At 34.8% G+C, this 24,594-nt stretch overlaps 5 protein-coding genes across 5 annotated transcripts; 1 reads left to right on the forward strand and 4 right to left on the reverse strand.

Annotated features, from left to right (window-relative positions):
* The first annotated feature begins 665 nt into the window (after positions 1 to 665).
* LOC110701545 (protein MAINTENANCE OF MERISTEMS-like) lies at positions 666 to 2,142 on the forward strand. Its single transcript, XM_021879179.1, has 2 exons — positions 666 to 1,937; positions 2,020 to 2,142. The coding sequence occupies exons 1-2, from the start codon at positions 666 to 668 to the stop codon at positions 2,140 to 2,142; spliced, it is 1,395 nt and encodes a 464-aa protein (XP_021734871.1).
* A 152-nt stretch (positions 2,143 to 2,294) lies between these two features.
* On the reverse strand, positions 2,295 to 4,246 carry LOC110701604. Its single transcript, XM_021879236.1, has 2 exons — positions 2,909 to 4,246; positions 2,295 to 2,810 (listed from the first exon to the last, which is right to left on the reverse strand). Exons 1-2 carry the CDS (start codon positions 3,129 to 3,131, stop codon positions 2,569 to 2,571), a joined length of 465 nt encoding a protein of 154 aa, XP_021734928.1. The 5' UTR covers positions 3,132 to 4,246; the 3' UTR covers positions 2,295 to 2,568.
* LOC110701546 (protein FAR1-RELATED SEQUENCE 5-like) lies at positions 3,203 to 4,197 on the reverse strand. The gene is made up of 2 exons (XM_021879180.1): positions 3,313 to 4,197; positions 3,203 to 3,217 (listed from the first exon to the last, which is right to left on the reverse strand). The coding sequence occupies exons 1-2, from the start codon at positions 4,195 to 4,197 to the stop codon at positions 3,203 to 3,205; spliced, it is 900 nt and encodes a 299-aa protein (XP_021734872.1).
* A 1,498-nt stretch (positions 4,247 to 5,744) lies between the features above and the next one.
* On the reverse strand, positions 5,745 to 9,264 carry LOC110701605 (mitogen-activated protein kinase 3-like). Its single transcript, XM_021879237.1, has 6 exons — positions 8,938 to 9,264; positions 8,682 to 8,811; positions 7,976 to 8,113; positions 7,186 to 7,518; positions 6,497 to 6,680; positions 5,745 to 6,199 (listed from the first exon to the last, which is right to left on the reverse strand). Exons 1-6 carry the CDS (start codon positions 9,117 to 9,119, stop codon positions 6,030 to 6,032), a joined length of 1,137 nt encoding a protein of 378 aa, XP_021734929.1. The 5' UTR covers positions 9,120 to 9,264; the 3' UTR covers positions 5,745 to 6,029.
* An 8,981-nt stretch (positions 9,265 to 18,245) lies between these two features.
* On the reverse strand, positions 18,246 to 22,022 carry LOC110701606 (L-ascorbate peroxidase, cytosolic). Its single transcript, XM_021879238.1, has 10 exons — positions 21,887 to 22,022; positions 20,305 to 20,435; positions 20,032 to 20,206; positions 19,874 to 19,939; positions 19,667 to 19,715; positions 19,432 to 19,517; positions 19,261 to 19,340; positions 19,066 to 19,168; positions 18,724 to 18,782; positions 18,246 to 18,620 (listed from the first exon to the last, which is right to left on the reverse strand). The coding sequence occupies exons 2-10, from the start codon at positions 20,421 to 20,423 to the stop codon at positions 18,605 to 18,607; spliced, it is 753 nt and encodes a 250-aa protein (XP_021734930.1). The 5' UTR covers positions 20,424 to 20,435; positions 21,887 to 22,022; the 3' UTR covers positions 18,246 to 18,604.
* Positions 22,023 to 24,594: the final 2,572 nt, after the last annotated feature.

Raw genomic sequence — 24,594 nt, forward strand, 5'->3', positions numbered from 1 at the left:
TGTTGTTGTTGTTGTTGTTGTTGTTGTTGTTGTTATTATTATTATGATTATTGTTGTTGTTAATTTGTATTTGTTGTTGTTGTTGTTGTTATTTTTATTATGGTTATTGTTGTTGTTGTTAAGTTTATTTGTTGTTGTTATTATTATTATTATTATTATTATTATTATTATTATTATTATTATTATTATTATTATTATTATTATTATTATTATTATTAATCGGATTATTTTCTTATTTTATGTAGATCAAGGGTTCTGGTGCTCGACATGCAATATCACGACGTCTGAATGCGTTTGTTAGGAGACAGACATCTCGATATGCACCGCTTCAGCCCGAGCATAAGCAATACGGGTCTACTAGTGGTTGGTCGGGAGACCAACAGTCTGGTAGTAGTCGACCCTTGTACTCTGCAATTGGAGCACCCATATCTGACGAGGAAGACGAATGTTCGGCTAGTCATGCTGATGACCGAGATGAAGAACAGGACCCTCAGGATTTCCATATGGTATATAGGGGTCAGTTTGGGAGATTTGTTAGTAGTGGATCGAGTCAGCCTACTTCCAGCTCTGCAGAGGCATGGTTAGTGCAGGAACCGGTGCCGGGTGGGCCTGAGGATGGGTCAGTTATCCCTAGTTTTGGCGGTCACGTGGCACGGTATATCTAGATGGAGCAGGAGCGTAGTGTTTTGCGCTGTTTGAGTAGGACAAAGTTATGTTCTGACTTGTTCACTTGGCGAGGTCGTCAATCTGTGGAGGACCTCGTGGCGATTGATGCTAGTTGGTTGTCTCACTTGTCCGGCCTGATGTTTAAGAGACTTGATTGGCCGTTGATTTCTGCTTTTTTTGAGAGGTGGCAGCCAGATACGAACACCTTTCACATGCCATTTGGGGAGATTACGATCTTGATGCACGACGTGTACAACATACTTGGGTTACGGGTCGCAGGCAATATGGTGACCACTACTCCTAGCACGGACGTGTTACGGGACGCGTGCTCGATCACCATGGATATGACTCCAGATGATCTGTCTGATATTTGCGGCAGAAAGACCATTTGGCAGGGTAGTGGGGTGTTGACTGATAAGATTTTTGAGTCGACATTGGCGGTTGACCAGGAGTTTAGTGATCAGCTTGATGGATACTTGTGGTTAGTGCTTGGAGGTACACTGTTTGTAGACAAGAGTGGTAACCGTACGCATCCTTCCTTCCTCCACGAGCTATGTTACGTGGATGTCCCTATTAACGAGTATGCTTGGGGAACAGCTGCACTGGCCTACTTGTATCGACAACTGGGCACGGCATCACGGAAAGGTGCTGATTCGATTGCTGGTTGTCTCACGCTTCTCCAAGCATGGATTTACAAGTACTTTCCGTGCTTTCGGCCACAGCAGGGTACCTTGACCCGGGACCTTCAAATGCCTCGTGCGTCTGCTTGGGATGTTGGAGCTGGATGTCCTAGCAAGAACCTGGAGCGCCTGTTAGCTTTTCGTACTAGAATTGATGCGCTTACTGACCGTGAGGTGAACTGGCTAACGTACGGAGCTGATCCTGCATTACGAGTGCCCCCCACTTTATTCATTGGCTGCATCCAGTACCGTAACATCATTGAGTCGTACATGCCTGATAGAGTGGTGCGCCAGCTTGGTTTCGTGCAAGGCATTCCCCGCGAGATCATCAGGCCAAAGAAGGCCAAGAGGCCGACTAACTTGAAGATGTATCGGGTAGACTTCCTGACTGAGATGACAGATGTGATGTGGAAGCGGTTTATCCCTGGGGTATCTCAGAGTGTAGTTTTAGGTGCCTTCACCAGGCTTAGTGCTGCAGCTCCTTCGGTTGCGCCTGGTTACATGCAGTGGCTGTACAGGTTTTCTCACCCGCAAGTATCTCCAGGTGCAGGAGTTACAAGCAACCTGCCTGAGCGGACTAACACTGATTACGTAAGTATTTATGCTTATTATTATATTAACAATGACTTATATGAATTTTTGTGTTTATAATATGTTACTGTTTGATTTGCAGTGGATGGGTCGGTCCATGGAGATTCACCAAAGAGCACTTGCTGAGTATCCTGAAATGTCGAGTGAGACTCGAACAATGACTGAGCAGCTTGTATTTGATTGGAAGTCAAAAATGGGACTTTAGATTATTTTGATTAGATGTTCTGTTAGTGGTTTTAATTATGTTATGAACTTATTTTTATTTTTTGTTTTTAAATGTAATGTATAAACTGGACACTTATTTTTTTTTTATATCTGATGTTTTGTTGCATATCATGTTAGATTAATAGCAAATACATTTAAAATTAATTTCATAATTCTAATTTTCTTACAAATGTTCAAAGTTAGTGAATGTACATTACAAACTACCTAACTAATGCATCCCACATGTCCCTTCTCAATTGATATGCTTGATCCCATCCATTGACACTATCCTCGAGGTGTTCCGTCCACCAACCGGCGATCGGCGGGAGTGGTGAATCAGGTACAAGGTCAAGACGGATGAAATGTGATCCACCAACTGTAGCAATCACAAACTCTCGAGTCGGTGACCGAACCCCGTTGCGTGCCCTCAGCGGTAACACTGTGATGCATGGGTAGTAGCAAGTTGGTAACTCAAATCCCGCATCCTTTTCGTCTCCTTATCCAGAACTTTCAAGCAATGTTGAGACACTTTGCCATTTATACGTGAGAGTGGCAACTGTCTGTACATCTGACCAATTTTAGACCTTGATGCCTCCAAGTCATTACGAATTTGTATGATGCGATTACCGATATGACTATGGACTCGGGCCCATACGGTATCCAAAGCACCTGCCAATGATTCTAATTAGTAAATTCTAATACAATTACAATTAATACAATTACAATTACGTAACAACGAGAACAACTAATAAAATAATACAACTAACCTGTGGATGATTCAAACCAAGTTTTCACTGCTGAATGTTTGCTCTCAACTCTGCAGTTGGTGGTGTTACCAAAGTGAAGAACTTGGTTCGTCCAAAATTTCACAAATTTCTCCTTATGACAAAGCCATGTTCTCTGAACATACTGAATCACTTCCGGATATTTTCCCCACCTCAATTGCATGGCAGCTAGAGCACGATCATACTCCCCCCTGTGTTGTTGCATTCACGATTTTGAACCATCTCCCAGCTCTAAAACTGACACCAACCGTCTTGTTTCCAAACATCTTCGTCACCTTAGCCTCCACATCTCTGTTGATGTGCCATAGACAGAGTAAATGTGACGTCCCTGGAAAGACTTCTCTCAAAGCCGCACATAGCCCAAGATCACGGTTTGAAATAAATACAGATGGCTCTTTATCAAACCCAATCAACTCCCTTAATCTCTGCAACACCCACCGATAGCTAGCTGTGCACTCGTCGCGCATGAAAACATATCCAACTAGAAAATTCTGGTTTGTCGGTGTCACGCCTACTATCTCAAAGAAAGGCATGTTATATCGATTGGTCTTGTAAGTAGAATCCATACCTATGACATGTGGGTATGTGCGGAGTATGTTGACCATGATCGGGTGCACCATAAATGCATGTTGAAAAACGTTGTGATCATCGTTCGTGACCCAGTAAATGTATTTACTCTCTCTCGCCAGATGAAGAAATTGCTGAACAACTCCTCTTCCTTCGGACATCTCCATCCCGAAGTCATTTCGGCAATTGTAAATGTGTCGGATGTTTGGATGATCATCAGGAAATTGCTCGGCAATAGTGGACATGATGTTACGGGGAGCAACCTTGGACTTTGTCATGTCCCGCACAACCTGTTTTGCACCCGGACTCAATCCGCTCACTTTACGGTGACCCTCTGGGTACACAATCATTAGGTGGTTATGTGTCCCGGTGTGATCATTTTTCGCAATGATCTTCCAACTTTCGGTGCTGACATCATAATATATCTTGATGTAGAATGGACAACCATTAGCTTTGGTTTTGGCGTCCTTCCGTATCGCGTTCTCCAAATCTCTCGGGTTGCTCCTTCGTGACCGATCACATTGCAAATACCGATACGACCGACCATCTCTGGTTTTGTTATAAGACGATTTCACCAATATAAATCTCAATTTTATGGAAACACCATCAGCCCATGTAACTACATCGTCAAATGTAGGAAAAAACGTATCGGTGACAAAATTCCCACTATAATTCACACAGTCATCGTCTTCCTCAGATTCCATATCCTATACAAATTAAACAAAACACGGTTTATGTCAAAATAATAATAATAAAAACAATAATAATAATAATAAAAACAATACTAATAATAATAATAACAATACTAATAATAATAACAACAAATACAAAACAATAACAATATTAATGATAATAAAAAATTAAACCAACAACTACAAAACAATTTATAAGACCACAACATTAATCAATAAATAATAATAATAATAATAATAATAATAATAATAATAATAATAATAATAACAACAAAAAAATTACATTGATTATCAAATACTAAATCACAACAATAATCACAAGACCACGAAAAAAAAACATAAAAAAAAAAACTTAATTAACATAAAAAAAAAAATTAAATAAACGTAATTAACATTTAAAAAAAAATTAAATATGAACAGGAACATCCGCCTAAAATTTCCGGATGTCCCTTGGTACATCCGCCTAAAATTTCCGGATGTACCATAGAACATCCGGAATTTTCAGGTGGATCCCAACTTCCGCTTGAAATTTTCGGATGTTCCATGGTACATCCGGAAATTTTAGGCGGATGTACCAAGGACATCCGGAAATTTTAGGCCGATATCCTAATTGCCGAAAAAAAAAAACTTACAGAATGATCCGACGCATTTTCCGGCGTACGTATGTTCCACTCGCCGTCCATGACCCAAGACCCGTCGGAAAATTTCACGATTTTTTAAAATATAAAATTTAGGTGGTCGAGGGGACCGATTTGGTTGCAAGGTCGTGGGGACCGATTTTGGGAGGCTCGGGACAGCAATGTAGTGAAGTGAGGGGACCGTTTCATGTATTATGTCCAAATGGGGAACAAGGTCCTTTTTATAACACAAATTGCATAAAGGGCATAGTGGTCCATTCAAGTCAAAAAGGGAGCGTTACCTGGTAAAATGGGAGCGACAAATAGCAGTTGAGTATATAAAACATATAGGCCATGTTTGGTAATTGGCTTTTTAATGGCTTTTTGGTTAGCTTTTGGCTTTTTTAGGTGGTCAAACAGCCAAAAAATGTGTTTGGTAATTGGCTTTTTAGTCAGCGAAAAAGATGGCTTTTTTGTCAGTGAAAAAGTTGGCTTTTAAGCCAAAATAAAAAAGCTGCTTTGAGTAGCTTTTTTGTTGGCTTGTTGGCTTGTTGGCCCACAAATTATCTAATAAACAGCCAACAACCAACAATTAATTTACCAAACACTTTTATAAACATCCAGTTTAAACAACCAATTTCAAAAGCCATTATAAACAGCCAAACATTTCAGCTGGTTAAACAAGCCAAGTGAACCAGCCAACAGCCAACCGTCAACAGCCATTTGCCAAACAAGGCCATAATGTACTTCTTTTAAAATATATGAATAAATGCCTGTCAAAAAAAAAAAAAAAAAAAAAAAAAGTAAAAAGTATATGAATAAATGACTTGAAATATCTAGGAAAAGTGAATATATAAGAAATAAACTGAATTTAGTACTATCTTTTTTTGTGATAAAAAACTGAATTTAGTACCTTGTATTTTGTATAGCATAAGCTGCCAATCAAATAACATATATAATGCCATTATTGATGAACTTACAAGTTATAACAAAAGCAAAGGTACATTGACTAAATAAAAGAATTCAAACATAGTCTGAACAATCAGAACTACTGAAGCTGATATAAAAAATTAAATGTTTATATTACATATCATATGCCTAAATAAAAGAATTCAAACATATCACTGTACCAGAAAAATAATAAGCCATCATACTGCACTACTGCAGGTGTCAATTAGCAATGATATGATATAACCCAAGAGAAGAGTTGATTCTCAGAGGCACATGCTATATGTATCCCGGGTTGAGTGCTAAAGCTTCTTGATGGATCATGTCCTTCATCTGTTCTTCGGTTAAGGCTTGGTTCTCAAAATCAAATGAGAATGGCTCTTGGCATACAGGTTCATCCGCGATATCATGTAATCTAGCAAGGTAAGGATGTGCTAATGCTTCTTCAACTGCATGAGTAAAAAGTAAAAAAATTAGTCATACTGAAAACCATAATAGGTAATGAAGAGCATCAGAGAAGTCTCCTAATAAATGTGATTGTCTGAGATCTCAGTTTCTTTGTTTCATTACCCTATACACGTGCCTGTAAGTCAATAAACGAAGATTTTGGTGTTGCTACAGAGTTGAATACCAAATGACTAACAATCATCAAGCTATGTCGAGTATATAATAAAGCAAGGTTTCAACATATGGTGGAAAAGACCATTTCTTTCAAGAATGCAATTTCCCAAGTGACAAGAACTTACCAGTAATTCTCCTTGTGGGATCAAATGTCAGCATCCTCTCGATAAGATCAATTGCTAAAGGATTAACATGGGGGAAAAGTTGTCTTAACTGCTGACGAGGTTGTGGTGGCAATTGTCGTATGTATCTTCTTGCATCTTCATTATGAAGAAAACCTAGATCAGCTTCAGTAGGTGTCCCAAGAAGCTGAAAAGAAGAGGAAACTTGGATCAGTACTCAAGTTAACATTGGCAATATTACACCGATTAAAGTCAACTAGTGTGTGAGCAAGTCGTAAAGTCTAATGATCACTGCAAAGTGAAAACAATCAATGCATCTTTAATCCATATGGAAGGAAACAGCGGATCACATCATGTATACAACCTATTTCATATTGCATTCATATACTCTGTCCTTCCAAAAATGACAGTGACATATATATAGTATATATTGGGATGTGTCTGAAATAATGTCACATATTCATACCTAGTTAACAATATGATTTAACTTTCCACGATACTTAAAAAAGAGAGTAGTAATGTGTTGTTATAGAAGATTTTCTACTAAAATTACATCACATTCTCAATTGTGAAAGGTTAAAACAATGTGAATCAATTTGTTTAGTTGAGGAAAAATGACATAATATTGACAGCAAGGAATCAATCTTTTCGAGTAAAATGGACTGATTCTAGTTTGTCTCAGAAAATCTCACCTCTGTCAACAGTCGCATTTGGTGGACATGGTCCCTGCCAGGAAACAAAGGCTTTCTGTTCATGAGCTCCATGAATATGCAGCCCACAGACCACAAATCAATTGAAGCAGTGTAATCAGAAGAATTGAGCAAAAGCTCAGGTGCTCTGTACCATCTAGTGACAACATATTCAGTCATGTGTTCATTTTCTGAGGTTGGCCGTGCAAGACCAAAATCACATATCTTAAGATCACAATTTGCATTTATCAATAGATTGCTTGGCTTCAGATCTCTATGAATGACATTAGCAGAATGGATGTACTTAAGCCCTCGAAGAATCTGGTACAAGAAGTACTGCAAGCATATATGGTACATTGTGATGAGTGAAGTTCCAAAACAAAACATATGACTACTAAATGAATCAATTCTGAAACAAGTTCGCATTACTGTTAGATAATGTGATTGTCTGTTTTATCACAAAGCCTAAGGATAAAGCTTCAAAACACACATTCACATAATGTCCTAACTCCTAAAGTACTTCTAAGGTACTCAACCAGTCATAAGTGTCAATATTCAACAACTATCATCCTTGGTTTATACTTTTTGGTATGAAATTTTATACATCGTACAACATATAATGATCATAACGAGCAACCCCTATCACGTCTATGTGATTCACATTGCCTTATAGAAGTAGAGCATGATATGACCACTTTGTAACTTTGCTAGCAACCCATTAGCACTATAATGATAAAGATTTGTAAATACACATGAATTTTTGTTTTCGTGCAAAAGTAGAAGAGTATTATACCTGACAATGCTCCTCTGATAAACTTTGGTGTGATCTAATTATCTGATGAAGATCAGTATCCATAAGCTCAGTCGCGACATATACATCTGTGAATTCTCTTCGTACAGGAGGAGGTATAACATCTCTTAATACTATGATCTGATTCAAGCAAGCAGTAACAACTATTAGTTGCCTTTTAAAAAAAAAATAAAAAAATTTCTATAGAAAATAAAAAAATTTCTATAGAATTATCCAACTTTTCTTGCCAAGTTTGAACTTTAAACCTTTTTCTTATACTCCAAAGTCAACTTTAAATAAAAGTATGCTAATCAAGTAAAACTTTTACTCGTATTAAATTTATAATCCAGCAAATTTTACAAGTCATTCGACTGTCATGTAACCCAATTCCATAAATTAAAGTTATTAAAATTTTGTTAAAGAAAAAATCATACACAAATTCTTAGCTATACCCGGGTTTGTACAGAATGAACTATACAAAATAAGTGATTTTAATAACTTTTCCGCATACAAAGTACATATAATTAGCGATTTTAATACTAAAACCAACTAATAATAATAAATGGAGTAACATTTTTTTTTTTGACTTGTATGTTATTTGAGACAACTCATATATGGGTTATTTTCGCGAACATTAATTTTTTTGAAAAAGTCGCATCCATGATCAAATAAAAATGAATAAATAAATGAAAAAAGACAAAGAACAGACATTTTCGTGATCAAAATGGCGGAGGATTTTGATCTCACGAAGAGTACGCTTAGCATCCATGTAATTATCAAAAGCATTTGCAATCTTCTTCAATGCAACCATCTCTTTTGTCTCTGTATTCAAAACCGAACTGCCCAACACAAACCACAAAAAAAAAAACATAAGAAAAAAATATCGATCACCAAACAACCGACACTATTATATCAACGTGACAACTAATTCCGAACAAGATAACAAAAAGGAAAATGAATATTACCAGACAATACCGTAAGCCCCTCGGCCAATAGGCATGATCGGAGGGCGATACTTAGCAGTAACTTCAAACAAGTTACCAAAAATATTGTACTGTATAAACTGTCCTCCATGAGTATAAACTGCCGGAAATTCAGGAAATTGACCGCCACCTCCAGCTGCCGCCGCCATCGGAAATTCCGACATCGCTTATGATATGATGATCAAATTCAAATGTTCTAAAAAAAATTTGAAAAAAATAGTTAAAATGATGATGATGATGAGATTGAAGAATAGTCTAAGTTTTGGTGGGGTGGAAGTAAGTGATATATATATAACGTTGAAGTTGAAGAAAGACCAAGTCTGATGATGCTACTAATTAAATACTTCCTCCCTCACGTTTTTGTTTTTACCCAACTTTTTGCCAATAATGGCACTCGTCGTTTTTACATTATTGTACTACTTTTATACAACCTCCGTTAAATGTTATGTGTAACTTTTGAACATTTTATACCTCACAAATAATACCCTAAAGTTGCACATAACAAATAACAGAGGTAGTAGTTTATATTTAACTGTTACAAAATAAATTAATATGTGGATATTTCTTACACATAAATGTGTGCTATAAAGGTGATTTGGTTAGTGTTATAGAAATTACTCTTTATTTTTTACCACGGACATATGGTGTAGACAGGTGCACGCAATTACGCAAAATACATTATTGTAATTAATGTGATGATATGATAATTAATACGGATATTTTAATTAATATCAATTATATTTATGTATTGGTAATAATATATTGGTAATGAAATATGTAGTCATTACTAACCTATATATATAAGCATAAAATACACGGAGTAGTTGATACAATGGAATTAAGTTGGAAGTCATCACAAAATCACGCGCAAATCAGTGTAATTAATATTAATTTTTTCTTAATTTTTTCCTTTTTAGTTTCTTATATATAGCCCTTAACACCTATGTATATCATTTTCCGTAATATATAAACTTGTAACAATACTGTTGGATTAATCTCAATGTATTTTTATAGTTTTATACAAATTTGTTAATTATAATTAATAAACCATACAGTAAAATTATTAATAATCAAAATTGTATATTGACAAATGTATATGTATAATATCCTGACGAAACGGGCAAGTATTGTAAGAAAGGGGGAGCAGTCAAGTTGTTAGCGCTAAGCAGGTGCGAGGAAAGGAGATAGGAAACGCGCGGTAGAAGGGGAAAAGTGACGCGGTATTTGGTGGAATAAAAATAATACTAACGGCTGAGATTGAGCGCCCGCCATAGATCAACGGTTGTAATTTTGTTGGGTCCATGAAAGTTGCCGTTTCTGATAAGGGTGGTTGGACTTTTATTAATTTAATGGATTGGAATAAAAATGTGAGGAAAGATTATTATTAAGGTATGATTAGTGTGACCTCTTGGATAAGTCAAGTGTTAATCGTGAATTATCGATTCACTTAGGAAGTCCATGGTTATACTCGTGACTTTTTTAAATCTTGGGTTTAATTTTGTAGGAATTTTTAAAATTATAGATGATTCTAAATTCTAATAGGTTTTATTTTACTCAAAAATTGTATGCGGAATATTTAACAACCTACAAGAATAATTTTAGGATAACGTATAAGATTTGTATATTTATTTAGTGATAACACAAGGGTAAATGTTGTATGTAGCTAGCCACATGGTGTGGTCACATTAATTTATAAGAGTAATATTCATTTATATGTATGAATAACTTCAATTATTTATAAGAGTAATATTCATTTATTTGTATGAGTGAATTCAAGTAATTTAAAAATAAGGACATGTTCACATTTACTGAACTAAGCTAATTTGAACTGAACTGAACTGAACTGATTGGAGCTAAACTGAATTGAATTGAGCTGAAATTAATATTTTATGAGAGAGGGAAATTAGGAACTGAACTGAACTGATTGAAACTGAACTAAACTGAAGTGACTGGAGCTGAACTGAACTGAACTGAACTGAAATTAAGTAAATGTGAACAAGCCCTAAGTAATTAACTCCATTTGTTCATTCGAGTAACCCCTATTCTTTTGTTTTAAAAAAATGAAAGAATAATTTCACTTGTTTAAGAGAGTAAGCCCTATTTCTCATTTAAGTAACCTATATATATATATATATATATATATATATATATATATATATATATACGCGTTAAGGTAACCTCATTTGCTCATCACCTTAACCCCTTATTATATGAAGTGATCACACCATGTGGCTAGCCACATATAAGACTTTGTGCAAATGAAGAGCGTCATATGTCACACTCACTAATTTTTTTTTTAATGTATGCAACATATTTGCCTATATTAAAGTTAATTCACGGGATACTTATTAAGGAAGCACAGTGATATATGCTTAAATTAATCATTACCTTATATTGATGCACCCCCAAAGTTGGGATTATTACAAAATAATCCAAAGTTGGAATTATTAAAAGAAAATCAGATAAAATTGAGATTATTATTTACAATTTTTCCTTAAAAAAATGGTCCAATTTGATGTGGATTTTATTCCGAGTTTGAATCGGACTAGACAAAAAAACCCATTATAAAAAAAAAAGAAAAAAAAGTAAAGGAATAAAAAAAAAAAAAATTGAGGACTGGGCCGATTACAATTTTTCCTTTACTTTTTTTTTTTCTTTTTTTTCTAAAAATAAAAACTTTGGGAATGATTATAAAGGGTCAGGGGTCAGCTAATAGTCTTTGTAGGATGGGACAAAGGTGAAAACTTCTTCGGAGTGTGTTTTTGGGAATTTAGGATAGTCCAAAGCTATAGTCACAGATGGAGTGTGTTTAATTACTTTTGATTTATCAAGTTCTTTTATGCAATCATCATTCTTTACACAATCTAGTATGAAATTAATTTAAAATATAATTAGGATCTAGTATGAAATTAATTTAAAATATAATTAGGAGTATTTAGTACTACTTTATCTCTCAATAGCTAACACGTTTAACTTTTGTGTACAGTGGTGCACGTGCATCACCAGCCCAAAAAAATCAAATAGACCGGTCCCTTTGATACTGCTACTGAGCGTGAAACTAGCTTTAAAAATGCAATGACCGGCCTCTTTGATAGTTTTTAATTAAAGTCTTAAAGAGATCGGTTAATTTAATAACCGCTCTCTTAAGTTATATCCTATTTTATTTTCTTTAGCTCTTCCCGTTATACTAAAGATAATTTTCAGCATCTTATTGCAAAAGCTGATCAGAAATTGAATTCTTGGGTCTCAAATTTGGTTTCCAAAGCTGGAAAGGTGGTTTTAATTCAAAGTCATCTTGAGGCTATCCCCTCCTATGCCATGACTACAGCTCGTTTACCTTCTTCTGTTACCTCTTCACTAGACAAAATTAATCGTGATTTCTTTTGGAAGCAATCTCCGTCTAAGACTGGTATACCTATGGTTGCTTGGGACGCTATTTGTCAACCTAAAAGTCAAGGGGGTTTAGGCTTGCGTAAATCTGCTGCTGTTAATTATGCTTTCTTGGCTAAGTTAGGATGGAAAATACTTATTGATCCTACTAACTTGTGGGTTCAATCAGTTACAGCTAAATATCTCAGACAATCTCATTTTTTAACTTACCGTTCTCCGTCTAGAGACTCTTGGATTTGGAAGAAAATACTACAAACACGACCACTCTTGATTAGAGGACTCCGTTGGAAGATTGACAATGGTTCTTCTATCCTCTTCTAGGTAGACATTTTGGTGTGCTGACACTAACATTATAGCTTTATTGGATTTGGACCCGGATACTATTTCCAACATTGATATTACCGTTGATATGTTTATCAATGATGACAATTCATGGAATGTTTCCCTCTTACAATCTTGTCTCCCTCATGATCTTGTTCACCTCATTTGAGGTATTCCGCTTCCTTCCTCCTCTATTCCACATGAACCTTGTTGGGGACTTTCAAAGGATGGTCAATTCTTGATTAAATCGGCAGCTTGGTTAGCTCATTCTCCTTCTATCTTACCCCTTAAATGGGAATTTCGTTGGATTTGGAATTTAGATATCCCTCCCAAAATTATGATATTTTTGTGGCAAATTCTCCTAAACAATCTTCCTACTAGACAAATTTTGGTTTCTCGGAATATTGACATCTCTCCTATTTGTGCCCTATGTAATTCTTTTCCCGAATCTCAAGACCATTTATTTCTTTTGTGCTCTTATGTTAGGGATGTTTGGTCTTCTATGGTCGTACGTAACTGGGTTGACTCCCTTGTCACTTCTTCGTCAGTCCATGCCCTTTTTCGCTCTCTTAAAACTCCTTCTCCCAGGGCTCACTACAAAAAAAAAAATGAGAATAGGCAACACTGAAGATTGCAACACTTACAGAAATGTTACTCTTAATAATCTAACGCAACAATATTTATTTGTTACCTTGAACTAAAGTAGCTGAAAAAAAAGTGTTGCTCTAAAATATATAAGGCAACAATCGCTTAAAGTGTTACCTTTTTCTTATCTTCTAAGACAACAAACATAATAATTGTTGCATGAAAAGATAACAATAACAAAACTATTATTTGAAAATGTAACATTAATATCTATGTTGTCATCTATCGCAACATTTATATAAAAAAGACAACATAATTTAAGATGTATAAGCAAGTTTGGTGGAGTTGGTGGGAAACTCACCTTGTGACTTTGAGGTCACAAGTTCAAGCCATACCAACTACTAAATGCATGGGAGTGACAACATTTTTGAATTATCTCCTTAAATGGCAACATTTTTCATTTTTTTCCTTTGTAAAAGTGTTGCCTTATGTATCATTTTACCTTGGCTTTCAAAATTGTTGCCTTTGAATAAAAATGTGTTACCTTATGAAAAGACAACGGGGGCATATATTACGCCTCATATGTGTTGCCTTAGCTACAAGGCAACACTTTTTTTATATTAGGCAATGGTTTTGCACTGTTACCTTTGCTTTATTTTGTTGTAGTGGTGTAGACACCCATTTGTGTCTCCCCAAAACCAAACCCAGTGATGAGTACCTTTCACGTCGAATCATAATCGAATGAAGTGAAAATGTGGAAAGTTTAGTGTTGCGGATAGTTTTAATTCTTTTCTCTTCTCTCTGTTTTTGAAAACTTATTTTAAGAAAATAGTCAATCCAGTTTGGTTGGTTCATGATAAGGATCCAATAATGGTGTAGTTGGATGGGTTTGAAAAGACCTTTCCAACTATATATTATAAGCCCAATTCCGATGAATATCGAGGAAGTTATGGCCGACCAAAATACTAAACTGGGCCCGATTTGGTTTTTATATGCGACCCAATGATCTAGAGGAGGGCCTATTATTAATTATCATTCCTAAAGCTATTAGGATTAATTATAGTCTTTTAGAATACTCTAGAAGGTTCTTTTAAATCCTAATGGAGTTAGGATTGATAATTATGTTTTAAAGAGTTTGAAATTGAATAAAACTACTCCTTTTAAGAATCCTTGTTTTGTACGAAGTGGAATATATTCAGATTTTATTTTCGTGCCTCATAATATTTATCCAAATTTTATATGGTTGGATAGATCTTGAAATTATCTTTCCAATGATATATTATAATATTAAATCCGATTTATAACAAAAAAGATATGAATGAGACATGAAACTCTATACAAAACTGTCATCCTTCCACTATTTTGGCCATATCTTTTTATCTACAAAATATTTTAATCTGATTTTAATTGGGTTGGAAAGTAGACTTTAAGAGCTTTCCAACTACATATTATTTGCCTTATTTGGACTTTCGGATCAAAAGATATGATAAAAATAAAAACGCGTGAATTTCTGGAATCAGGCCTGGCGCCTGGCGCCAGCCATTGGCGCCTGATGCTAGCCATTGGCGCCTGGCGCCAATTAGCTGGTTCTGGCGCCAGCTCTATTTTGCGTGCGCCAACCTCGTTTTTCGTGCGCCAGGTGCTCTGTTTTGATATTTTATCTTTTTTGCTGATTTCTCTATAAATAACGTATTAAAAACTCCGTTTTCATTCACCAATTCTCACGAATATTCACCTACAATCAGTTTTCATCATCAATTCTTTCACTCTTCTCAAACCTTGTTTTCATTACAAAATTCCGCATTCGCAAGATCTAGAAACACCTAGCCATATTCGAAGTTGCCTTCGCCCTAGACGTGAAAGGTTTAATTTCTGAGGGTTTGGTCCCAAATCTCTATTTCAATTATTTAATTTAATTGTTTGTTTATTATTTTCCTTGAAGTTACTAACGTGTGTATTTTGTTATTAGAAAGAGGTACGAAGCATCAAAGTAAGTACTTTAATGGTTTTATTGATATTATGATGTAGAAATCATGTTTAAATTGTTATTATGATATTCCTAGTATCATGTCTAGGGTAATTTTAATATTAAATATGATTGTTACGATGCTTCCTATGTTTTTCCTAATATTTATGATTGTTAGTATTATGTTAGGGTTAAAGATTTGATTTTTATTGCTTAGTGACATGCTAGGGTTTTTTATTAACCTTGTTAGTATCATGCCTAGGATCTTGCTATTTTTATTATGCTTTAATATTAACATGAACATGATTATGATTATAATTGTTATAATTTATGATGATTATGAATATTATTATTATTATTATTATTATTTTGATGATGATTATTTTATTTTTGATTATTATTATTATTATTATTATTATTATTATTATTATTATTATGTTGCTTGATATTTATTGTTATTGCTTGATCACGCCTTTATGCATGTTTAAAGGGAATTAATACTTGTAATCACGCTTAATAAGATATTAATAATCTTGTTTAGGGTTAATGTGATTTTAATTCAAGTGATCGCCAATAATAGATTTATTTGTGCATTAATATTCAACCAACATGGATTCAACAGGTTTAGGGTTAATCTATTGATTGTATGTTAATTGGAAAGCGCACATGAATACAAGCAGAATAAAGTAGAGGCCTATTATTAGGGCAGGTTCAATCTCTTTTAGGTTGGATTTGTACCTTCATCCCCGAACCCTTATTTGGTTCTAGACCTTATGGAGTTGACGATCTCTTGGATCGTTAAAGGGTGTAACCTTCACCTCGTGAACGGTTTACAAGTTCCTAAAATCCTTGTTGGCGACTCTTTTGCTCTATCTTCTTCCCTTTTGGACGCCACTATACTTTAGTGTATGATCACAGTGGGGTTCAAGCATGGGATTAAAGCTTGAAATATTCCCTACAAGTGCCTATTCCTAAGATAGCCATTATGTTCTGGAGTATTTGGAAATTTCGAAATGTCTTTATCTTTAAGAGCTCTACCCCTATCGTTGATACCATTTTTTGTCGTGCTTTTACCCTTTTTCAGAAATGACAATCCCGCTCTCTCTTGGATAATCTACATCTTACTAGTCCTCCCGTTCACTCCTCTACGTCTCCTCCTACCCCTTCTTTTATATCCTGGTCCCCTCCCCCTATGGGATTCTGTAAACTAAAATTTGATGGCTCTGCTTTAACTAACTCCGCTACGGCTGGTGTGGTCCTTCGTGACAACCTAGGCAACCACATAGCTAGCCGCACTTATAATTTGGGCTCTTCCCGGATTTTTTGGCTGAAGCTAATGCTCTTCGTAATGGTCTACCTTTAGCAAGAAACCATAACATCTCCCATATTTTCATTGAAGGAGATAATCTAACTGTTATTTATATTTTACAGGGAAAATTCAGTTGTCCCTGGAAACTGCATCTGCTTATGGACGACATTAAAAAGATCCTGGAGTCTTTCTCAGCTTTGGATTCTCAGCATATATATCGTGAAGGAAATCGAGCAACAGATTATGTTACCTCTCTAAGCTATTCTACCCCGACACATCAAGATATTCACCTTCATGGATAGCAAGTTTTCTTATTTTTTACTTTTCGATAAATTAGGTTACAATCTTGCGAGAAGACGTTCCTAATTTTCCTGTATCTTACCTTTAAAATAGTAATAAATAAAAAATAAAAATAAATAAAAAAAAAGGTCTTTATACATGTGCAACAAATTTTTAAATTTCCCCTAAAACTTCTTAATAAAGTTGTATACATATACATTTCATCAAAAAAAAAAAAGTAAAAAAAGTTAATATATATATATATATATATATATATATATATATGTTATTTGTAATATGTTATGTTATTTTGTACTTTTGGCTTATAAGATGAAATTTTTACTTACTATTTGGTTGTAGTATGGATTTTGTCCCCTATTTTTGGATTGAAATCAATTAAATTGTAATATTATTTTTGGATTGAATTTAATTAAGAACTAGATTCAAAAAAAAAAAAAAAAAAAAAAAAACCTTTCACAGGTGATCAATAACTAGTGGTTCACCATCTCGGAAATCCTAGATTTGCTACTGAACTATTATCAATACTTTTTGTCTCTATCTCTATTCATCTTCATATTGTCATCGAACTCATTTGAATCAATTATTGAACTTCGTTTGGGTTAGGAAGGTTTACGTAAGAGATGAAAATTTTGTTCGATTAGAATATGATTATGATTTTTTAAAGAAAGAACCCAAAACTCCATATCTTTTTTAGGGCCGACCCGGGCTAGACCCTTTTGTTTCCTTGTCAAAAAAAAATAAAAAATAAATAAATAACCTTGCTTTTCAAAGAAAGAACCCAAATCAATTTCAAGAAGACAACAAAGAAGACGATCATGGCTGGATTTTTTCAGCAAGAGGATGACAACACCTAGATCTAGTCTCTTTCAATTGTGGGGTTGTGAGGGTTTGTTTTTAAAAAGGGTGGTTCTGGTTGATTGTTTCTGGTGTGTGTATAGGATGGTTCGACTAGTGTTTGATGGCTAGGTGGTGGTACGAGTCACGACAGGTTGGGTAATTTTCGTAATTATCACTAGACATCTTTTGCCTTGGAGCCGTACCTGACCCTGAAGCTGCAAATAATACAGAGTAATACTCATATAAGAAGTGAATTAAATAAGTTGGGTCATATTTTACCCAAAGTGGAAATTACTAAAATTGTCATTTAGATTGAAAAAATTTCGTTGCTGATCCAGTTACGATTAAGACAGTTATAGCCAAATTTTGTTATAGTACAACTGCCTTTAAAGTTTAAAGGCAGCTTGATTTACCTGTCCCCGGCTTGCATCAAAAGGAAAAAAAAAAAAAAAAAAAAAAAAGGCAGCTTGATTTTGGATGTCCAGAAAGATGAAACAGGAATCTCGTTGCCAACTTGCCATCGGAAAGAGAATGTGCATTCCTTCCGAAAATAACCATCTTAAGCACCAAAGACACTTTCTATACTTCACCAAAAGATACTTGTAAAGGTATCATAGTAATATAGTATCATGGTGCAATAAAAGATCTATCATCAAAAGCAAGGATTACCGAACACTACCAAGCACATTCAGGCAACCACGATTGTTAAAATATCTTTTATTACATAAGCAACATGACCAATCCACAAACTGGAAGTCCTACTACACAAACCAATCCATCAAACTCAGCAAAAAGTTATGAAGGGTCACCCAAGCATTTCCCTATTGCAAGCCATGCGCACTGTGCTAAAAGTTTCTCAATATCATTCTAAATGCAATGAAATACAAAAGATGCACTGGTGCTAGTCTCTTGACCCCTTCAATCAATCTCTTTCCAGCTGCTTAAGCATCGGCAAATCTACAAAAGAAAACAAGGACTGTTTAGCAACAGAACACAGGCGTCTACCGAGGTATGAGAAGTTTAGCAACAATAAGTGTTCACAAGGAGTAAGAGCATTTACCCAAGTTCAGAAAGTTTCAGGTGCGCCTCAGCATAGTCGGCAAAGAATGCATCCTCATCCTGATATGAAAGTAAGTAACCACCATGAGAAAATATATAATATGATCTATATGAAACGATTAGTGTCTAATAGATGATAAAGTCAGAAAATAATTAGGCATAGGGCACACAAGAGAACAAAACTCTTTGTGAAATCTTCTCAAATGAAAAGGTTCTGCCCCCTTCTTTCCCTCTTAGTCTTTAATATGGTTAAACAGATTATATAAGAGCATATTGATCATTTTATAAGAGTCAGTTTGGAAAGCTTTATTAACATAACAAGATTTCATCAGGAAGAACATACAGCTGCATATTTCTCAACCAGTGGGCGGAAGACAGGGTCAGAGAGAAGAGCCTTGTCAGATGGAAGCTGCAAGAGACCTTCCTTCTCACCACTCAAGAGCTCCCTGTCAACAGGTAGAGGAAAAGATGAATTAGCATATATAACAACATTTAATTGCCTAAAGAAATTTTGTCGCAGATAACATAGAATAATTACTTGAAGTAAGAATTGTCGAAGACCAGAGGGTTGGCAGTCCAAGCTCCCTCAAAACCAGAGCGTTCCTTGTGGCACCTCCCCTACCAAATTATATAAGTAGGAATGCGTTAGAATCTAACAAACACATGGAAAATCTATAAACAACTACAACAACAAATATGTCAAACATACCAAAGTGTGGCCTCCAGAGAGAGCAACAATGTCCTGGTCAGTAAGACCCATTTGCTTAATGAAGACATCTCTTAAATGGTCACAACCTGCAACAGTACCACAACTGATTTAGGAATCAATGGAACCTTGACAAGGGGGCAAGCTAGCCGCAACATTGCAAAAGGATTGGGTGGAATGTGTTGGGGGAGATAAGGAAGAAACACCACACATTACAAAGTAAAAAACAGATGCATACCCTTGGTGGCATCAGGGAGACGGCCTTCCTGGGGCGGCTCTGGCTTGTCCTGTAATCACAGAAAAATTCATCATTTTCAAAAAAATGAGGATTATAGTATCTTCTGATAAAATCAAAAAAATTGCTAAGCTTAACAGCAAATTCAATGACAGCATAACAGCAGCCATACATGCATAATACAAGTAGGCAGTAAAAACAATCACAAACCTCTCTGCCTGGGTGGAAGGGAATTTCAGGTCCTCCAGTGACTTCAACAGCCACAACACCAGCCAACTACACAAAATCAAGCAAGAGAAAATCAGCATTAAATACTAGCCAAGAAGAATGAAGAGTAGCACATAAGATACAAGACAGTGGAATTATACCTGGTAAAAGTCAGCGTAAGAAATTTCGGGGAACTGTTCCTTGAGGGGTTCCAACAACCTAACGGCAATGTCAAGCCCATTGTTAGCCCCATGAGCCAGCTCTGCTTGGTGCCTAATTGTACCGAAAGGTCCTCCAGTCTTTGAGTTCACATCGAAAGTACCAGCTGAGTGCCATCTGTACAACAAGTCAACAAACAAACATTCATCAAAAACTTGTTGATGCAAAATTAATACACCAAATTACAGCTTCAAAACAATATAAGCCCAACTTACGCGAGACGGAGCATAAGAGGAGCACATTGCTTCTCAGCAATCAACGCCCTGAGCTTCCTCTTGGCCTTTTCAATAGATTTCTGGTAATCCTCGCTGACGGTTGGGTAGCTCTTTCCCATGGCTTATGAATTCTGATAAGACCAAATTAACAGTTAGTTCACAATCAATCAATCAAAGCCTTAGTTCACATGTAACAATCATTCAGAATTAGTGGATTCAAGTAACCATTAAACAGACCTTAAAATAAGTAATTATGAATTGATGATCCATCAGTAACTACAAGTGAGGGTTATTAATCAAAACTTGGCACAAATGTTCAGAAGCAAGATCAGACATTGAATTAGCACCAAAACATTTGAAATCTGAACCAAAAATTAAAATCAAATAACATAATTCAATAATAAACTATAGGCTTTAAAATGTCTTGTAAATTATTTTTATATCTTATTAACCCTCCAAAAGATTTAGTTCATAGATAATTCATATCCCCAACATGACATCCAAAAGTCCACCAAAATTATAAGTAGTTTTTAAGTTTATCCCATAATACAGAGCATCAAATACAGAGTCTGTATTTTGCCAAAATTTATAATTGTTCAATAGATGATCATAAAATTAAGGTAATTAATTAATTAATCAAAAAATAAAAAATACAAACCATAAATTTAAATTCCCCTCACAAACTGACTAGTGGGCTTTCATTATTATTACACCATCATTTGCATTTCTCTAGTTATCTAAAAAAGAACTACCAGGACAAGGCTCTTTTTTAGGACAAAAAAATTAAATAAAAAAGTTAAATAAAATAAAATAAATTCCAAAATATTCTCAGTATAAATTAATTTTTTTAAAAAAATCGTAAAATATTGCTGGCACAACCTCTTCACTGACCACACGTCCATACTCCACAGTAATAGTTGTAAAACGAGAAGTTTCATCAAAATTAACACTAATTAATTCCGACAAATTTAAAGCGTCATAAAATGAGTCAAATTTCTCCCAAAATTACAACACAAACTACACTGATCAAATTATGGACTCGATTTCACTTATATAAAAACCTCTAACCAAAAATCGATCGAAAAAGAAACGCTGACAAATCGACTTTAGATCCACATTTTCACAACAATTGTAAAAATTGAGATCAAGACACTGATAAAAACTGCTTAAAATAACGAATCAAAAAGCTACTGATAAACAAACGAAATCGAACGACGATAAATCACATAAATAAATCAAAATCGTAAAGTATGATCAAGAAATTAAGCGAACATGAGATGAAATCAAACAATCTAAGGCACATTTTTCATAATAAATCAATCAAAGCGACGAAAAATCACAGTAAAATAAAATTCAATATCAAACGAAATCAAAGAATAAAATGTTCGATTTCATTCAAAACTCAATGAAAGCGCCGATAAACCACACTAAAAATGAGATTAACATGCACGATCAACCATAATCAAATGATCAAACAAACAAACAAAATCCACATTTTCCAGAAATTCAAAAATCAAACAACAAAGTCACATAGATCTAAATCAAAACCAAGAACAAAAAGAAGAGAGAGAAAATGGCGAACCTGATGAAAAAATCGAAGAAGGAAAATTGAAGAACCCTAGAATGCGGAAGGTGAGCACGAGGAGAGCACAAGTTCAGTCAATAAAATTATGGATGAAAATGGAGAAGATTATAAAGGGAAAATGATCGTGGTTTACGAAGGTTCTAGTAAATTACTCTGGACCGTTGGATTAGACCTTAATCTGCGGCTGAAATTGGTGGTGGGAAATCAAGGGATTTTGATTGGTTGGGGAATATTTATGGAGTTGTCTTGACTTTTTATTTATAGAGAAAAATAAAATTAAGGTACGGAGAGTAGGTGGGGTTTTTTAAACTTTTTTGAATTGATTGATTGCCGTTTTTTTAAAAAATTTATTTTGTTTATTGATTAAAAAATTATGTGAAAAGAATATTAGTGAAAGTTGTCTGTCCATACTTATTTTTCATGACCAAATGGCAGTGGAAATCAATTTATCACTGCCATTATTGTCATAAATAATAGCGAGCTTCGTCTGTTTAACAGAAGGAAGCCTCGTCGGTGGTTGTCGCACTTCCCCCATCTCTCTAAAACCTTCATCACCGCCCCTGTTTCGATTGAGCGATGAAGTTCAATTTCGATCTAGGGTTTTTTCGGGGCTGAGGAAGGTTTTGCGAGGGGCGGGGAGAGCAGTGCGAGGGGCGGGGATGGCCGGAGAATGGAGCCGAAGGGTGAGGGAGGTGCAGTGAGTGGTTTAGCGGTGGTTTGGTGGTGGGAACGTTGGAGAGTGAATGTTTGAGGTGGCTGTGTGGTGGTGGGACTGGTGGGTCTCTTTCCCTTTGTTTTTAAAACAAACAACTAACACCCCAAATTTTAGGAATTTTCATTCCATTCCTTGTTTTTCCCTTTGTTCATTCCATTCCGATTACCCCGTGCGAATCAAACGACCCCTAAGGTAATTAATTAGTTAGCAATAAGTAAAAATGAAATGGATTTTAGACCTAGCCCAAATTAGAATAATTTAAACCTGTTTACTAAGATGTGGATATTCAAAATTTAGAGTCAAGTCCAAATTAAATTTAGAAATAATACGAAGTACATAAAAATATTAAATATTATAGATGAACACCAAATCGCTCATGAACATACATACAAAAGAATGTCAACAACCTTATTTATACTATGTAGATTTATTTATACATACATTTGATGCTTGACAATAGACCACCCATGTTCTACCTATGGGTGCAAATGTGGCAAATTAATAGCCTCTTTGGTTGAATTATTTTTTAAAAAACAATGAAATTTCTCTATAATACCGTATCTTACCTCACAATAAGCATCAACTTTATCTATTTAGCATAATTCATGCATCTCATGATCTTAGGCAATACAAATACTCACTTACATTTGACTAATATTAATAGTAATTCATGTTTCTTAATCTATGTAGCTAGAGTTAATGGAACTATTCATCATAAATCAAATGAATCAACATCATTTTCATGGTATTAATTACTGATCCTTATCATTTACACAAAAAATCTAGACAAAATTCTATAAGGTGTTACTAAAGAAATTTAGGTGCCACGTGGTATTCTCCTCATGTATCCGATTTTCACTCTATGTCTACAAATATATTTCTTAGAAGATTTTAACCTATGATTTCAAGTTTATACTCCAACGTAATAGCCACTAAACTACTACTACCATATTACATGTCATTCAATAAAAATTAAATATTAATAAAGATTTTTATCATGGAAGTAGTGTAGTAATTCGGGGCATCATCGGGCCTAACACTAGTTAATAGTAATTCATGTTTCTTAATCTATATAGCTAGAGTTAATGGGACTATTTATCATAAATCAAATTAATCAACGTCATTTCATGGTAATTAATTACTCCTTATCATTAACCCAAAAAAAAACAAAAAATAAAATAAATCTAGACTATTATATAATGTGTTGTCAAAAAAGAAATTTGCCAAGTTCCATTTTTTAAAAATCAATTTCCATGATTCTGATGCTTATTAGAGCACAAATATGTAACTGTCATTATTGACTTGCACAGTAAACTCTAATCAAAACATGAATGAGATTGGTATTGAAGGTGAGGACGTCATATTCAAATTGAAAGGAACAAAAAAGTAAAGGTATGATTTTGGCATGAAAAAGATTGCAATCAGCAAGTGTGAACGCATCATATATACCAAGATTCCGTTTTCTTGTTGGAAAAGGTAATGCTGCCAATCCGTGGCTACATGCTCGTGTGTTGGGGTCACAAAGGAAACTTTTCTTCTAGTGGATTGGTTTATCATTTTCATTTTGTTTTACAAGACATTAAGGAGTAAAAACAAATGTACTCCTCCGCAGGTTCTCAACCTCTAGCAACTAGAGACAAGAATGTCTCTACAAAGGGACTAAACTATAAATATAAAAAAAAAAGAAAAAAAAAATGTGAAAAAAAGAGGAAAATGAAATTGTTAAAATAAAAGAGTCACGTGACTCCAAAAGAAAGAAATAAGAAATAAGAAAGTTTTGCTTTTTGCCATCCACTTTTGCAGTACAATGTCACATTGTCACCCACTTTTGTAGTACAAATGTACAATGCCTCGCAAATTGTAAAGTCTAGTATAATTTCGTCAGTCTTTTATGAAATACCAGCAACATAACAAAGTAAACCAACAATAACGGAAAATTCAATGATAGTCTCCATAACAACTTTTTTGGTATGAAATGAATCTAGATAAA

The sequence above is a fragment of the Chenopodium quinoa genome, unplaced genomic scaffold, assembly GCF_001683475.1.
Source record: "Chenopodium quinoa cultivar QQ74 unplaced genomic scaffold, ASM168347v1, whole genome shotgun sequence".
Lineage (NCBI taxonomy): Eukaryota > Viridiplantae > Streptophyta > Magnoliopsida > Caryophyllales > Amaranthaceae > Chenopodium > Chenopodium quinoa.

What these genes read in the sequence shown, in the direction of transcription:
- LOC110701545 (XM_021879179.1), top strand. Translation starts at nt 666, where the DNA reads ATGGAGCAGGAGCGTAGTGTTTTGCGCTGTTTGAGTAGGACAAAGTTA. An exon ending in AGCGGACTAACACTGATTAC is followed by an intron (nt 1,938 to 2,019) that starts GTAAGTATTTAT and finishes TTTGATTTGCAG; the next exon opens with TGGATGGGTCGGTCCATGGA.
- LOC110701604 (XM_021879236.1), bottom strand. Translation starts at nt 3,131, where the DNA reads ATGCAACAACACAGGGGGGAGTATGATCGTGCTCTAGCTGCCATGCAA. An exon ending in TTGGTTTGAATCATCCACAG is followed by an intron (nt 2,811 to 2,908) that starts GTTAGTTGTATT and finishes AATCATTGGCAG; the next exon opens with GTGCTTTGGATACCGTATGG.
- LOC110701546 (XM_021879180.1), bottom strand. Translation starts at nt 4,197, where the DNA reads ATGGAATCTGAGGAAGACGATGACTGTGTGAATTATAGTGGGAATTTT.
- LOC110701605 (XM_021879237.1), bottom strand. Translation starts at nt 9,119, where the DNA reads ATGTCGGAATTTCCGATGGCGGCGGCAGCTGGAGGTGGCGGTCAATTT. An exon ending in GGGGCTTACGGTATTGTCTG is followed by an intron (nt 8,812 to 8,937) that starts GTAATATTCATT and finishes TGTGTTGGGCAG; the next exon opens with TTCGGTTTTGAATACAGAGA. An exon ending in AAATGCGACTGTTGACAGAG is followed by an intron (nt 6,681 to 7,185) that starts GTGAGATTTTCT and finishes TCTTCTTTTCAG; the next exon opens with CTTCTTGGGACACCTACTGA.
- LOC110701606 (XM_021879238.1), bottom strand. Translation starts at nt 20,423, where the DNA reads ATGGGAAAGAGCTACCCAACCGTCAGCGAGGATTACCAGAAATCTATT. An exon ending in CCTCTTATGCTCCGTCTCGC is followed by an intron (nt 20,207 to 20,304) that starts GTAAGTTGGGCT and finishes CTTGTTGTACAG; the next exon opens with ATGGCACTCAGCTGGTACTT. An exon ending in TCTCTGGAGGCCACACTTTG is followed by an intron (nt 19,341 to 19,431) that starts GTATGTTTGACA and finishes ATAATTTGGTAG; the next exon opens with GGGAGGTGCCACAAGGAACG.